The 17,471-nt window shown below is 43.4% G+C and overlaps 1 protein-coding gene across 1 annotated transcript; it reads right to left on the minus strand.

The window, feature by feature from the left end:
- Positions 1-3,398: 3,398 nt before the first annotated feature.
- LOC120929358 lies at positions 3,399-16,588 on the minus strand. The gene is made up of 4 exons (XM_040340739.1): positions 16,348-16,588; positions 6,665-6,830; positions 6,435-6,573; positions 3,399-6,297 (listed from the first exon to the last, which is right to left on the minus strand). The coding sequence occupies exons 1-4, from the start codon at positions 16,529-16,531 to the stop codon at positions 5,854-5,856; spliced, it is 933 nt and encodes a 310-aa protein (XP_040196673.1). The 5' UTR covers positions 16,532-16,588; the 3' UTR covers positions 3,399-5,853.
- Positions 16,589-17,471: the final 883 nt, after the last annotated feature.

Here is a 17,471-nt window from a genome sequence, read left to right on the forward strand (position 1 = left end):
GCGTTGGTGGGCCAATTCAATATTGAACCCTATGGACTATGACTGGGATTCCATTAAAGTTCATGTGTGTTTAAAGGCAAGCGTCCCAATACTTTTGGTAATATTGGGCCAGATTCACAGCAGAGATACGACGGAGTATCTCAGATACTCCGTCGTATCTCAGATACTCCGTCGTATCTCAGATACTCCGTCGTATCTCAGATACTCCGTCGTATCTCTCAGAGTATCTATGCGACTGATTCATAGAATCAGTTACGCATAGCTAGCCCTAAGATCCGACAGGTGTAATTGAATTACACTGTCGGATCTTAGGATGCAATACCTCGGCCGCCGCTGGGGGGAGTTTGCGTCGTAAATCAGCGTCGGGTATGCAAATTAGTAGTTACGGCGATCCACGACGGGTTTTTCGCGTTCGCTACGTCGCTGCTAGTCTAGTTTCCCGTCGCAAAGTTAGTCGTCGTTTTAGGTGCCCTAACTTTACACAGCCCACGTATGTGCTGTATAAAGTATGGCCGTCGTTCCCGCGTCGAAATGTAAAAATGTTTTGTTCTTGCGTAAGACGTCCGGGAATACGGAAGTACGCTACGCACGTCGCCGTTCGAAAAAATTACGTCAGTTCGCGCAAAGCACGGCGGGAATTTCAAAACGGAGCATGCACAGTAGGTCCGGCGCGGGAGCGCGCCTAATTTAAATGGCACACGCCCCTTTGAATTACGCGGGCTTACGCCGGAGGCCGCCGGCGTAAGTTTTCTCGCAAGTGCTTTGTGAATCAGGCACTTGCGATGAAAACTTGCGGCGGTGTAACGTATCTACGATCTACGTATCTACGATACATTACGCCGCCGCGATTCTACGTGAATCTGGCCCATAGTGTATATTGCATCTAGGGCTACATTCACATGGCCATAAAAAATTTACTGATCGTAGGCCACATTTACACAGTCGTAAAAAAAGAAGCATTTACAGGCATTTTTTGATTTATGAATCTGAAGGCAGCTGAATTGTTTTCAATACTGATATTCACATGCATAAACATACATTGCCTTCAGATCCGTAAAACAAAATCCAAAAATCTGTGTCTTAGGATATGCGTATGCACGTAACATGCATTCTGATATATATATATATTTTTTTAAAAAACAGGATAATTTAAAAAAATATTTAAATGAAAGTATTTTAATATGCAGAAACTGAAACATCAGTAGGCTACATTCTTGTGTATAAATGCATTCGCAAGCATTTTTTTATTTATGGATCTGAACGCAGCTGTATTGTTTTCAATTCATGTAGATGTGTAACATGCACTGCATTCAGATCAGTAACACAAAACACAAAAATCGGCTTCTGAAAACATGTATATGAAGTACCATGCATTCTGGTATTAATAAAGGAGATGTTTACACATTGAAAATGGGTCTAAAAGCAAGTACAGCGAGCGCTGGCACAATTGATGCGTTTTTAGATTGTGAACTCAGTTGATGAATTGTAAAATATATTGTGAAACATGTATGAAAAAATGCAAAAGAGACTTTAAGCACATGTCATTTGTGTATCTTGTAATTTTTTATATTTTTCTTTCACTTGAATTTTATTATTAAAATTGATAAGAAGAGTAGACAGTTAAGCCGGGTACTGTTTTATATTCCCATCGCACACGTTCCTGGTATAAGCTCTCAAAATGAGGGTGCTGTAGCAACAACCAGCTGGATACTGGTTCAAGTCACAAGGTAGATATTTGGCGTCCAAACGGATAGTTTATTGCATGATCACAACACAAGAAAGGTGCAACATTTCGGAGTCACGCAGGACCCCTTTATCAGGCATGCCTGACGAAGGGGTCCTGCGTGACGAAACGTTGCACCTTTCTTGTGTTGTGATCATGCAATAAACTACCTGTTTGGATGCCACATTGTGCCAAACCTTGGTGTGCTGGCAAATATCAACCAGTTAAGCCAAGTACACACGGGCCGAATGTCGGGAGGCAACAGCCCTTTAATAAAAAAATGTCCGACATTCGGCCCGTGTGTATGTCGATCGGTCTAACAGCTGCCAGCCTTTCGGGCTGGCTTCTGTCGAACGTGTATGCTGGAAAAACAGCAGCCGACCAACTCCCGATTGGTGCTCTCAGCCAATTGCAGAAAACGGTGATCAAAGTGTTCTGGCGGGGGCGGGGCGTCCCCCTGTCAGAATATAACATCTCAGTGGGGGAGATCGCTGAATTAACCTTGCATGTTTTTTTCACAAGAAATAACCTTGCATGTTTAGTACAGCGACTCCGACCGAAGCTGACAGTTTTTTTTGTTCAACCTGCAGGGGCCCTAGAACTAGAGAGAACAGTACAGTCGTCTGTGGGACCAAAAAAGAGGTACCGTTCTAACTTATAAGCAAAAAAAGCTGTAATGCCCCGAACACACGAGCAGTTTTCCCGTCAGAAAAAAAAAACAATGGTTTTTCTGACGTAATTCCTCTCAAGCCTGCCTTGCATACACATGGTCACACAAAAGGTCGGTAAACTTTTGACTGCCAAGAACACGGTGACGTACAACACTACGACGAGCCAAGAAAATTAAGTTCAATGCTTCTGAGCATGCGTCGACTTGATTCTGAGCATGCGCGTTTTTTTTTTGCGTTCAAATTGCATACAGACAACCAGTTTTCCCGCTAGGATTTTTCCTGACGGCAGTTTTCCTGTTGGAAAAAGTCTGATGGAGCATACACACGGTTGGGATTCCTGGCCAAAAGCTCTCATCTGACTTTTTTCGATGGGAAAACCGGTCGTGTGTATGGGGCATAAGAATCAGAAAAGAAAAATAGAATGGTGAGAGAAAAAAAGGAGAAGGAAAAAATAAGAGGGGGGGTTAGGGGGACCTCTGTTTTGGAGGTTCACATTAGGTATGTTAACGCGTCGTGTTAGATTACAGTTCCAGGAAGCGGGTAGGCGGTTGCGTTGGCAGGAAGTAATCTAACCAGGGCTGCCAGGTACAAAAATATGGGTAATATCGCCATCAATTTCTCATTCACCAGAGTACCATGCACCCGACTTTTCACTTAGTTGAAGTTGAGAATCTGCGTATCTTCTGTTTCGTGGCCGAAAATATATGGGTCACTAGAGTACGCTCACGCTTGGTAGCGCCTTCTATCGGTTTGTGTAGGAGCGCCTCCCAAGGAACTTTTTTTATATGTAACACTGAATTGACCATGTTATAGACCCTTATCCACAGTCGTTTGACCTCAGGACAATATTTACTATTTTTTATTGGGGAATGGATATTAACATTAGTAAATAGGTGGTGCAGCATTTTTTTTTTATCCGTATTATATATTAGTATTAAATATTAGTATTATTATTATATATGCAGGAACTAAAATATCAGTAAACGTGTTACACCCGTGTGAGTGTAGCCATAACATTTTTATTAAGAAGCTTTTTTCTACGTTCCTGTGTAATAGTCAGTAAAATGCTTGCGTATTAATGTTGTGTTTAAGCGCGTAAAATTTTTTAATTCCATAATGTTTTTTTTTTTTAAATGCTGGTGCCTTTTCTGGCTCTTTTCTGCTCCCTGTGAGGCGTGCAAGTTCTCTGTGTGTATTTTACGTTGCGAGGCATGGACCCCTTTTTGGATCTTATTCCTAAAGCCATCCTTCTAGTTATGTTGAGAGAAGGGAGTTACAAGAGAAGAAATCCCAACAATGATGAGGACGCAGCTGGCTTCGGCTCTCAGACAAGCACTGAGAGCCAGAGCCAGCTATCAATCTGGGTGGATCCCGACAATATGGTCAGGATCCTTCCAGAACCTAGAGTGGCTTTGTGACATTAGCCAACAGCAAGCTTTTGCCACAGGAGTGCAAAAGTAAGTGCACCCCTAGGACCCAGAAGAGAAGAATGGCCATAAAACACCTAGCTACTGACCAAAGCTGTGTGTCTAGGTTCAGCTATGTGGTCGGGGAAACCTGACAGACTGGGAGGAGCTACATCACTTTGTAATGTTGGAGCCTACAGATGAGTTATGCCAAGAGGCAGTGGATGAGTTCTGGGACAAAAATTTGTTTCTAAACTGTATTGGAACGCTGGATAGAAAACATAAATATTTCAATGATAAGAAAGAGATTTTTCAATTGTAATGCTGAGTTTGGTAGACTTCAATCTGCATTTTCTTGCTGTCGGTGTGGGGACCTATGGAGGTACAGGAGATACATGCATATTTAGAGATTATGCTATGGCATTACAGTTGCATGAGTGACGTTATGTGGCAAATGAGGAACTTCCAGAAAATATCATGTGCCCCTATGGCGGGGATGGTGATGATATTTAATTATCTTTTGAGCCAGGTCTGTCAGATGGTGGAGTGTGAACTACCAAGTGGTGTGTTCTCCTGTCTGCCGTTAGCTGGACATGGAGAATACCATCAAAGTGGTGCTGGCATGCCGTGTGCTTTATAACTTCAGTCAAAGGAAGAGAGGATCTACAGACCCTGCTCTGCCTTATACTGCACAAGATGTACAGTTCATGAACTTGCTTCCCCCTAATCCTGTATTTCTCATCCAAAATGCCTTTGGCGATTATTTTGTGCCTACTAAAGGACAAGTCTCATGGCAGGATGACCTTATCTAGATTTGTTTTTTTATTCTTCAAAACAAAAGTCTTCTCCTAAAATGTTTTTTTTCATGGTACCATTTCATGATCCTTTCCAGAGCGATGTCATCACTAAGGATGAGCTTTGGTTCCGAACCCATTCTTGTATGAACCTGGAAGGAAGCTGTTATTGGTGGGACATAAAGCTGCAGGTGTAGCATTCCCTTCCCCACAGCTGCACATGCACAAAGGGGCAGAAATCACATTGTTTCCCCAATATGGCCATGATCCAGACAAGTCCTAAGCTTGCCATATATGTATCTAAATTCAGCAGGGACCAGACAATTTTTTTTCCATTTATGGGCAGGGTGGTGTTACAGAAGTCGATCTACTGCCCTGTCGGATTTTTGACACTTGATCAGCACCGCCGACTATAGCTGGCAGCACCAATCAGTGTATTCTGATGAAGGGGAAGTCTCCCTGCTGTCAAAATACAAAGCCTCAGCGCTAGAATATTCCCCAATACACCTCAAACGCGTGGATGAGGGGAATCGAGTATTTTTTGGGGTTTAACCTACTGGTTGAACAAAAAGCAATGAATTATCTATGGGCTGGCTTAGTCATCACATATCAACAGTTGTAGACTGACAAGCATATTTTGTGTGCGCCACATAAAACAGTATAGATCAAAGCTTATATACATGTCTGTGCTGTGTGCTTTGCAATATTTGAAAATGCAGGGTTGATTTTTTTTATCCCATGTAAACCTAAACATGTAATAATAAGTCTATAATGAAGGGACACACTGCATAGTAAAGAGCACACCATGTGTGTCAGAAGCACTGCAGAAAGAAGAGGGAGAGTAGCAGGAATGTAAAATCCGCAGATCTCTGCACTGGCTGCATGGGCATTGACTGCTCATCACCAATGGTGGTAAATACAGAAGGAACCAGTGTGGGCGGCGATGCATTTTTTCTGAAAAAGTGAGCTAACCCAAATTAAGCTAACTTGTCCCCGCATTTTTCGATCAAATAGTTGGGGCAGGCAGATATGCATGTCACCGCTATGTGATGACTGTCACATGGAACACTACATTTCAATTAAAGAAAAGAGAAGAACGCAGCATTTGCCAGTTTACAAAAATATGAATTTTAACATAAAGATTGTGGTAAGTGGAGAAATGGGTAGAGGGAGACTGAACAAAGGGTTGGGAACCAACAGGGGACTGTGATTTTGCCACAGGGGTGGCTTGGGGGACAGCAGGTGTGTCTAAGAAATAGCTAGCATAGGAATGTTTGGGTTGGGTGGTTGGGGTAGGAAGAAGTAGGGGGGAAAGGTGGGTAGGGATGCATGGAGGCCTGGGGATAAGCCAAGCTGGTTGAGGTAGTGGCTGTGTTGTGCATCATCTGAGGAGGGGGAAGGTCTCTCCAATGAGCAGACCTGCAGGCCAAAAGATAACTTAATATATCATTAGTGGCCTGCATTTCACGCTGAGTAGAGAGACCTGCCAATATTACATGGATACTGCGGCAGATTGCTACCCGGGGATCACTGAGATTTGAAAAGGAATCTTGGATGGCTGGGCTGCTGGTCTTGTTTGAACGGCTCTCCATCAGCAATCGTAGAATCTGACTGTCTACAGATGTCCGTGTTGATTGCACACGGTCTGAGCTATGCTGTCTTGACATCCTTGGGACAATCTCCATGTCCCCTGTAACATTATCCTAGAGAAACAGAATCATTTTTAAAAATAAAATACGGATAGAATGATAGATTTGAGAGAATTGTACAGAGTATTAAATACAGTATAGTTGCACTATAGATAGAGAGAGCACGATAGACATGTGCTGTACTGTTGTACCTCTGCACTCTGAGGAGATAAGTTTGCTATCGTACTTTCTGGCTCTGTGGACATTTGATTGTTTGAGGTGCATGGCTCACTCGGTTCCACCTTCAGGTTTACCTTCTCCTCCTCCTCGTTAAACCAGTTGAATTTGGTCCTATACAAAAGAAACTTATAAATGAAAATGAGTGTACACAAGCATTAAAATACACAGTATTTTAGATTCTCGTCAATTAATTTTTACTTACATCTTTGCCTCCATGGGCCTTCGCAAGAAAGCCAACTCTGTGGCATAGAGGTACCTCCTGCGTGTTGTTTTTTTGGTGGGGGCTCCACTTCTGGCCAACTGTTCATCTGTGAGATCCCTCCGATATCGGTCTCTTAGTGATCTCCAACGCCTGGAGTACTCCTCATCTAAAAAGAATAATAATAAAAAAAAAAAACATTAGAACACAAACAAAACCAAAACACTATGTTAGGCCCCGTACACACGACCAGTTTCCTCGGCAGAATTCAGCTTCCGACCGAGTTTCTGGCTGAATTCTGCCGAGGAAACTGGTCGTGTGTACACTTTCGGCCGAGGAAGCCGACGAGGACCTCGGCGAGGAAATAGAGAACATGTTCTCTATTTCCTCGTTGTTCTATGGGAGCTCTCGTCCCGCCGAGGTCCTCGGCGGCTTCAGGGCTGAACTGGCCGAGGAACTCGATGTGTTTGGCACGTCGAGTTCCTCGGCCGTGTGTACGAGGCCTAACACATAGTCCACCTATAAAAGTTATACTAAAGTCTAGTTTTTTTTTCCCCCTTAAAAATAACAAACATGTTATACTTACCTATTCTGTGCTGTGGTTTTGTACAGGCCAGCCCAGATTCTCCTCTCCTCGGATGCCTCTTTGGCGTTCCTGTCCCCTCCCTCCTGTTGAGTGCCCCCACGGCAAGCAGCATGCTATGGGGGCACCCAAGCCGAGCCAAAGCTCTGTGTGTCCATTCAAACATGGAGCCATGCCCCCTTTCTCTCCTCATTGGCTCACTGACAATGATTGACAGCAGCGGGAGTCAAAGGCACTGCTGACTTGGCCAATAAGGAGGAGAGTCCCGGATAGCAGAGTCACACTCGTGCAGAATCACTGAATCTAGATGGGGCTCAGATAAGTATTAGGGGGGCTGAGAGGGGCTGCTGCACACAGAAGGTTTTTTATCTTAATCGCTTAAAGACCTGGCCTTTTTCTGACATTTATTGCGTACAAGTTAAAATCTGTATTCTTGATAGAAAATTACGTATAACCCCAAAACATTATATATATTTTGTTAACAGGGACCCAACAGAATAAAAATGGCTGTCATTGCAATATTATATGTCACACTGTATTTGCGCAGCGGTCTTTAAAAGGCATTTTTTTGGGAAAAAATACATTTCAATATATAAAAAAACAAACCGTAAAGTTAGCACAATTTGTTTGTATAATGTGAAAGATGATGTTACGCCGAGTAATTAGATACCTAACATGTCATGCATTAAAATTGCGCACACTCTTAAAAATCTTCATAGGCGACGCTGTTAAAATCTTTAATGTTACATGTTTAGAGTTACAGAGGAGGTCTTGTGCTAGAATTATTCCTCTCACTCTAACAATCGTGGCGATACCTCACATGTGTGGTTTGAACACGGTTTACATTTTGCAAATGCGACTTACATATGCTTTCACTTTGCTGCAAGAGCACGGAGGGATGGGGCGGAAAAAAAAAAAAAAAATCGTATTTTTTTCTTATTTTTATACTGTCGATTTAAAAAAAAAATTACTTTCATTGCTGTCACAAGGAATGTAAACATCCCTTATGACAGTACTAGGCAATGACAGATACACTTTATGGAGGGACCTGGGGTCTATAAGACCCCAAACTCTTCCTCTGCACTTGAAAGTATTCAAAACGCCAAGATCTGCGTTTTTGACTATAGACTTTTGAAAACTGCCTCAGTTGGCTCCCGAGTTTACCAAGACCCGATCAAAGACAATTCTGGCTCTCGGTCTCCAGCCAGCTGGCGGGTCACTCGGGTCTCCCAGTGGGACGGGAGAGCCCGGGTGAGTGGCAGAAGGCGGTAGGAGGGGGGCGTTCCCTCCTGCTGCTTGTAATAACAGCCGAGGAACTGCTTATTTGTTATTAGTAGAGAGTAAAGCTGCACGATTTTGGCTAAAATGAGAATCTCAATTTTTTTTGCTTAGAACAAATATTCGAAATTATAAATAATTATACAAAAAAATTGGGCTAACTTTACTGTTTTTACAGAGCACTGCGAACCGAGCCCACCCAGTTGTATGACAATAGCGAATGAATATTGGGTGCACTGTTTTTCCCCCCACCCAAAAAAATTATCAGCAGCTGCAACTGCTGGTGGCCCTTTATTTTGAATGCCACTAGATAAATAGCCCCTGTGCCACCAATCCCCCAGTTGATTGCTGTGTACCGAGCTATCATTCGATTTCTGGGTACACAAGACACTGTACCCAGCCGAATCAACGGGATGGGTACCATGCAATTGCTGTGATTGGTCATCACAGTGATCACATGGGGTTATTTACAGTGCTGGTCCCTCCCGTTACAACAAAGGAAGTAACTAGATCCTGTAATTGTGAATGGGCACAATTGCAGCTGCTAATCCCTTTATTATGTTCCTATGACACAGAAATATATTTTTTTAACTCTTTCCTGCCTACTCCCCCTCCTATCCAGGGCATACTATCTCCATTCTGTCTCCAGTGACCTGTATAATGACCCCTCACCTCCCTTATCCCCCCCATGAGAATCCCTTCACCCCTGTCCTGCCACTGTATGAGAGCATTACATTAACCCATTCACTGCCTCCATCCTCCGGGTATGATCCCTTTATTAACCACTTAAGACCCAGACCAATATGCAGGTTAAGGACCTTGCCCCTTTTTGCGACATGGCTCCCAAACAAAATTGGCGTCCTTTTTTTCCCCACAAATAGAGTTTTCTTTTGGTGGTATTTGATCACCTCTGTGGTTTTTAATTTTTGTGCTATAAACAAAAATAGAGCGACAATTTTGAAAACAATTCAATATTTTTAACTTTTTGCTATAATAAATATCCCCAAAAAATATATAATTTTTTTTTTTCAGTTTAGGCCGATACGTATTCTTCTACCTATTTTTGGTAAAAAAAATTGCAATAAGCGTTTATCGATTGGTTTGCACAACATTTACAGCATTTACAAAATAGGGGATAGTTTTATGGCATTTTTAATAATAATTTTTAGTAATGGCGGCGATCAGCGATTTTTTTCGTGACTGCGATATTATGGCACATCGAGCACTTTGGCACATTTTTGGGACCATTGTCATTTTCACAGCAAAAAGTGCTATAAAAATGCACTGATTACTATGAAAATGACAATGGCAGTGAAGGGGTTAAGCATTAGGGGGCGCTAAGGGGTTAAGTGTGCCCTAAGGGAGTGATTCTTACTGTATGACGGCGTGGCTGTAGGTGTGACGTCACTGATCGTCGTTCCCTATATCAGGGAACGGACGATCAGTGTCACTGCCACACAGAAGAACGGGGAAGGTGTGTTTACACACACCTCTCCCCGTTCTTCAGCTCCTGTGACCGGCGGCGATCAGGTCTGCGGGTCCCTTGGGCACGGTCACGGAGCTCCGGACCGGGTCGCGAGCGTGGGGCTGGGCTCTTAAAGGCAATGTACAGGTACGTGCCTGTGCCCAGCCGTGCCCTTCTGCCGATGTATATCGGCGTGAAGGGGTCCATAAGTGGTTAATGTATCTACTACACAATTACCCAATTACCAAGCGCTTTGTTTAACCCCCCGCAATACCATCAAATGAGATCACTTTGGGGTGTTTACTTTATAAAAAAAAGGGTAATTTCAGTTTTTTTTTGTTGCTAATAGTGTTTTATTTTGCTCTTTTTTCTTTTCATAATTAAAAAAAAACAAAAAAAAAACAGTGATTATTAAATGCCACCAAAATAAAGTTCTATGGGGTTGATTTAATAAAACTGGAGAGTACAAAATCTGGTGCAGCTCTGCACAGAAACCAATCAGCTTCTAACTTCAGCTTGTTCAGTTAAGCCAGGGTTTGACAAATTTGCTTGGAATCTAGGAGCCAGCTAAAAAAGTTAGGAGCCAGAAAACGCGCCCCCCCTCCCACCGAGCTTGCGCTCAGAAACGAACATATTCGTGAGTAGCGCCCGCATATGTAAACGGTATTCAAACCACACATGTGTGGTATCGCCGCAATCGATAGAGCGAGAGCAATAATTCTAGCCCTAGACCTTTTCTGTAACTCAAAACATGCAACCTGTAGAACTTTTTAACAGTATGGAGATTTTAAAGGATAAAAGTTTGTCGCCATTCCACGAGCGGACGCAATTTTGAAGCATGACATGTTGGGTATCAATTTACTCGGCGTAACATTATATTTCACAATATAAAAAAAATTGTGCTGACTTTACAGGTGTCTTATTTTTTTATTAAAAAAAGTGTATTTTTTTCCCAAAAAACGACCGACATTTTATTCTCTAGGGTGTCAGAATAAAAAATATATATAATATTTGGGGGCTCTAATTAGAGGGAAGGAGATGGCAGTGAAAACAGTGAAAAACACATTAGAATTGCTGGATTGCTGTTTTACTTGTAATGCCAACGGCCACCACAAGATGGCGCACCACAAGATCACAGAAGGAAGCTTAGGCCTGCAGAAGGCCGCAAAGCCGCGGCCTCAATTACTGGCCGGCATTGAGGCCGCGGCTTTGCGGCCTTCTACAGGCCTAAGATTCCGCGGGCGCCAGGTCACTATTCCTGGTCGCAATTGCGGCCGTGCGCCCGGATTTTGTCGAGCCCTGAGTTAAGCTTTGACAAAAAAAGCTGGAATCTGATTTTTTTCACCAGATTTTGAACACCAGTTTTAGTAAATCAACCGCTGTGTGTCTCAAAAAAATGACAACAAAATAATTTGGGTACATTATTGCATGTAATTGTCAAACAATAAATTCATATTCATTTAAATTCATGATATTAATTAAAAAGTTGAATATAATATAGTCCCTGCGACTTGAGGTCCAGGACCTCAAGAATACACAGGCATTGCTTCAAAACCGCAGCAAAAAATTGCGGTAAAATCACGGCAAAAAATCGCGGCAATAGTGGAATTAGAGCCTTAGGGATCTTAGATTGTAAGCTCCTTGAGATCAGGGACTAATGTGAATGTACAATGTATATGTAAAGCTCTGTGAAAATTGATGGCGGTATAAGTACCTGTAATATATATACAGTAAAACCTTGGATTGCAAGTAACTTGGTCTGCAAGTGTTTTAACCACTTCCATACCAGGCACTTACGCACCTTCCCGCCCAAACCAATTTTCAGCGCTGTTGCACTTTGAATGGCAATTGCGCGGTCATGCTACACTATACCCAAACAAAATCGGCATCCTTTTTTCCCCACAAATAGAGCTTTCTTTTGGTGGTATTTGATCCCCTTTGCGCAACAACTAAAAAAAGACTGAAAATTTAGAAAAAAATTAAGTTTTTCTTTTTTTCTGTTAATTTTTTTTGTAAATAAGTAAGTTTTCTCTTTCAATTACGGGCACTGATATGACGGCACTGATGGGCACCAATGAGATGGCACTGATGGACATCGATGAGGTAGTACTGATGGGCACCGATGAGGTGGCACTGATGGCGGCGCTGGTATGCGGCACTGATGGGCACTCATAGGCGGCACTGATGGGCACTCATAGGCGGCACTGATGGGCACTCATAGGCGGCACTGATGGGCACTCATAGGCGACACTGGGCACTCATAGGCGGCACAGATGGGCACTCATGGGCGGCACTTATGGGTACTTGTGGGTGGCACAGATGGGCACTGATAGGTGGGATGGGCACTTAGGGGTGGCACTGATGGACACTGTGGGGTGGCACTGATGGACACCGATGATCACTGAGGGGTCCATGTTGCCAGTCAGTGCCCATTTGTGGTCACTGATTGGCATCTATTCCTTTTTTTTTTATTACTGCCCTTTTTTTTTGCCCTTTTCTTTTTCTGCCCTTCCCTGGTGGTCCAGTCAGAGATGTATTATGGCCTAGGCCAACAAGGCCCAGGCCTAGGGCGGCACTTTGTGGGGGGCGGCGAAAAAGCAGGTACACAGCCAGGAGGAGGAGCTGAGGAGAGACACAACCGAGAGAGCCGTGCTGCACAGTAACCAGGAGGTAAGGGGGGGAGCAGATACGAGGTGAACGAATGAAGTGATGGGAGAGGAGAGGGGAAAGATGCTCTGTCCCCCTGTGCTCATCCCACCCTGTCCCCCTGTCCTCATCCCACCCTGTCCCCCTGTCCTCATCCCACCCTGTCCCCCTGTCCTCATCTCACCCTGTCCCTCTGTCCTCATCCCATGAAAATGACAGGACGAGTCTTAAAAAGGAAGGTGTGCGTCATATATAAAGTAGGGGGTGTGTGAGTTTCACCAGGCCTAGGGCAGCACAAAACCTAAATACACCCCTGGGTCCAGAGTGGGCTTCCCTGGTGGTCCAGTGTGGGCATCCGAGGAGGGGCTGCGCTCATAAACAATCAGCGCAAACCCCCCCTGTCACGAGTGAGGAAGAGCCATCAATGGCTCTTCCTGTTTACATCGTGATCAGCCGTGATTGGACACGGCTGATCACGTGGTAAAGAGCCTCCGCCGAAGGCTCTTTACCGAGATCAGAGATGCAGGGTGTCAGACTGACACCCCGCATCGCCGCGCTGCACGCCCCCACTGGTGCGCGCGGGAATGAAATCCTGCAGGACGTCAATAGACGTCCAGTCAGGATTTCAGAACCACTTCCTGGACGTCAATCTGTTATTGACCGGGCGGGAAGTGGTTAAAAAATGAGCAAAGTTTATTTTATAAATGTTATCTTGATAAACAAGTGAGGTCTTGCAATGTGAGTAGGGTTACGTTACAACTGTGTATAAGGCTCGGTTCACACTGCTGCGATTTGGGAGCCGACCTGTGAGTCCCCAAGTCGCGTGACATGTGAAATCCTTTGCTTTCCACCATGCGAGGGAGCTCGCATGAACGTGGAAAGCTTTTGCGAGGAGGACCAGAGACAGCCGCCGAGGGACCCCAGAAGACACGGATCGGGGCCACTCTGTGCAAAACAAACTGCACAGCGGAGGTAAGTATAACATGTTTGTTATTTTTAATCAAAAAAAATCTTGCCTTTAGTGTCCCTTTATGGAAGATGCCTCCAAGTCAGATTCTTATCTGAATTGATGTGATTTGGATCAGACATTACAGGAAGATTACCCAGGCATTCCCTGAAGTTGCCTGGCAAAGTCGTGCCGACTTTTAGACCCCTTTCACACTGAGTTGTTTTTCAGGTGCCAAAGGGCTAAAAAAAGCGCCTGTAAAATACCTCCCCTGCCACCCCAATGTGAAAGCCTGAGTGCTTTCACACTGGGGTGCTGCGCTGGCAGGATGTTAAAAAAGTCCTGCAAGCAGCCTCTTTGGGGCGGTGGTGTATATACCAAAACGACGTTAAAGCGCCGCTAAAACTAGCAGCGCCTTACCGCTAAGGCCCGGCGCGGCTCATTGTGAAAGGGGTCTTAGGTCATGGCAGTGTGAACCGCCTCACTTTTATACTCTGTAGCTCCTGAAGCTACACTTTATACTGTATTTTGTATTGCTGTGATCATTTTTATATGAATTGGGGCTCTTTCACATGGAGCGGACCGTTTCTGGGCCCGCTCCGTGTGTCCGCCAAAGCTCAGCGCTGAGCTGTCGGCGGATAGGGCGGTCCCCGCACACAGTGCAGGGACCGCCCTGTCTCTGCTCCGCTGTCCCCTATGGGGGACCGGATGCAGACGGACCGTCTGTCCATCTGCATCCGGTCCGTTCCGCCGAACGGAAGAAAAATAGGGTTTCTTCCGTTCGGAAAACCGGATCCCGACTGACGCGGACGCTAGCGGATGCTCCATCCGCTAACGGACGCGTTCCCATAGGGATTCATTACAAGTCCGTTAACGGACTTGTAATGAACGGACGAACGGTCCGCTCGTGTGAAAGGACCCTAAATGGTTGTGGAACGAATCATCTGCGCTTCTATCCATTTTTATAGGGAAATTTGCTTTCATATACGAGTGCTTTGGATTACAAGCACGTTTTCGTAACGAATTATGCTCGCAATCCAAGGTTTTACTATATATACTGTGTATTTATACTGTATACAGTATAATTTATTTATTATTTTAATATAATGTTTCTACATATATATATATATATATATATATATATATATATATATATATATAATTTTTTTAATGAGGGATCTGGATCTGAACAGTAAAAAAAAAATCCAAACCCTGCAATGTCTTGATATACAAGTAGCGTCATATCACAAATGAGTATAAAAGAGAAGAGCCCATTCACACAGGGGCAACCTGGGATCCGACTTGAAGTCGCCCCAAGTCACGCTGTTGAGAAAAGCTATTGAACTGAATGGAGCCGTCTTAATGTACACTACTGAAGTCGCTTCGACTTCAGAAAAGGTTCCTGTACAACTTCAATCCGACTTCTAGGCGACTTGTATCCATTGATTTCAATGGAAGTTGCCTCAGAAGTCGGATCACTGTCTTTACTGCAGCGACTTTTCAGGAAGTGACAATAGTTTTTAGAGCAAAACCCTCCCTCCCTCCCACAGAGCTGATTCAAGTTTGATTGGACACTGGAAAGCCTCCTGTCCTGGAGGCGACTTGAAGTCCCCCCCATGTCGCGCTGTAGTGCGGGCTCAGGGCGCTTCCAGGTCGCCTCCAAACAGTTGTGTTGCCCCTGTGTGAATGGGCTCTTAAGTGTAGAAATATGTTTACATTTAATGAAGGTACAAGATTTAGCAACATATTGCTACACTTATGCCGCGTACAGACGGTCGTTTTTTGTGATGAAAAAAAACGACGTTTTAAAAAACGTAATTTAAAATGATCGTGTGTGGGCAAAACGTTGTTTTATGCCTTCAAAAAAACGACAAAAAAAAAATTCTTGAATTTTTTGTGTCGTTTTTCAAAACGTCGTTTTTTGTTTCACAGAAATTGACCGTGTGTGGCAAAAAACGACGTTTAAAACCCGCGCATGCCCAGAAGCTAGTTATGAAGCGAGCTTCAATGGAAAAAAGTGGTGAACGTAACCTCGCTTTGCTAGAGCATTGTGAAAAAAACGGATGGTGTGTAGGCAACGTCGTTTTTGAAAATGAAGTTTCAAAAACGTTGTTTTATTTCATGATTTAAAACGTAGTTTTTTTTCACCACAAAAAACTACCTTCTGTACGCGGCATTAGAGGCGCCTCTCTTCTCCTTTATACTCTGTAGCTCCTGCTGGATTTTGCGTCTAATCCCCTTGTGGAGGATTCCATTTGTGGATGGACATTTTATGGTTACACAACCTGTCACATTACTACAATCTTTTTTATATGGACTAGTAACTGAAGGACCTATGAATAAATCGTTGTGGAACAAATCATTTGAGTTTCCATTATTTCTTATGGGGAAATTTGCTTTGATATACAAGTGCTTTGGATTACAAGCATGTTTCTGGAACTAATTATGCTTGCAATCCAAGGTTTTACTATAGCTGTGACTTGCTGCTGTATAGGGAGGCTCTTCAGAGGAAGAACAGCTCCGCCGCAACCTCTGTATTGATTGGCAGTGTGGGGATGTCCACATCCTATTTTTGCTTTCACAGCATGCTGGAATTTTTATATATCTATATCTATATATATATATATATATATACTGTGTTTTTTAAATAAATATATATCTATGTAGATACATCTATATATATACTGTGTTTATATATATATATATATATATATATATATATATATATATATATATATATAGAACACACTACACACATAGGCACTTACATTTCAACTTCTTCTGACTGGATCCAAGAAGGTCCCAGTTTGCTGTTAAGTTGCTGCATACTTCATCCCAGGCCCAACTCCTGTGTACCCAGTGATTGTAGCTGGGATCCTCTATGTCCCAAATTGCAGGTTGCTTCTGAACAGCAGCAATCAGGTCCCTCTGGCTTACATATAGGTTCCTCATGGTGTGTGATGGAGGAACAGGAAGTGTCCAGTGACCTGTGAACTTTATATTACTGTTTCCTGTACATTTGTTATGATATTTGATTATTTCCCCCATTGTTTGGACTAAGGACTACATTCATGCAACCATAAAAAGTTTACTGATACAAAAATCCCTGCATAAATGATACTTACTTTTAGACCTGTTTCTTAAATGCATAGAATTATCCTGTTTTTTTTAATACGAGAATTCATATGCATGTCCTCAGATGCAGATTTTAGGATTGTGTGTTATGGATCTGAACGCAGTGTGTGTATATGCACCTGTAATGTCTCCACTAAAAACAATGCAGCTGCATTCGGATCCGAAAATAAAAAAGCCTATAATAGTGTTGTTTTTTTTTTTTTTATGTGAATGAGGCCTTAGTTTACACACTCAGGCCTCGTACACACAACCGAGTTTCTCGGCAAAAACCAGCAAGAAACTTGCTGGGAGATATTTTTTTGCCAAGGAAACCAGTCGTGTGTACATTTTCGTCGAGGAAACTGTCGAGAAACTCAACGAGCCAAAAAGAGAGCAAGTTCTCTATTTCCTGAACAGGAATGGAGAAACTTGCCTTGTTGAGTTCCTCGACAGCCTAATAAGGAACTCGACGAGGAAAACGATGTGTTTCGCCCGTCGAGTTCCTCGGTCGTGTGTACGAGGCTTCACGCTCATACGCGACTATACGCGTACAAATGCATTTATTTAAGCACGTAAATCACATGTCCTTAGGCACAGATTTTTGGATTCGGTGTCACAGATCTGAACACAGTGCATATTTACTCACCTGTATAAATGTCTGCATTGTGGCTCATTCACATGGGCAGAAAAACAGCTTATAGTTTTGTGCCCAATTCTGCCCAGCCATACTTGTGACTTGTAGGGTTGCCACCTTTTCTCAAGCCAAACCTGGACACTT

This window comes from Rana temporaria, chromosome 2 (genome assembly GCF_905171775.1).
Source record: "Rana temporaria chromosome 2, aRanTem1.1, whole genome shotgun sequence".
Taxonomy (NCBI): Eukaryota; Metazoa; Chordata; class Amphibia; order Anura; family Ranidae; genus Rana; species Rana temporaria.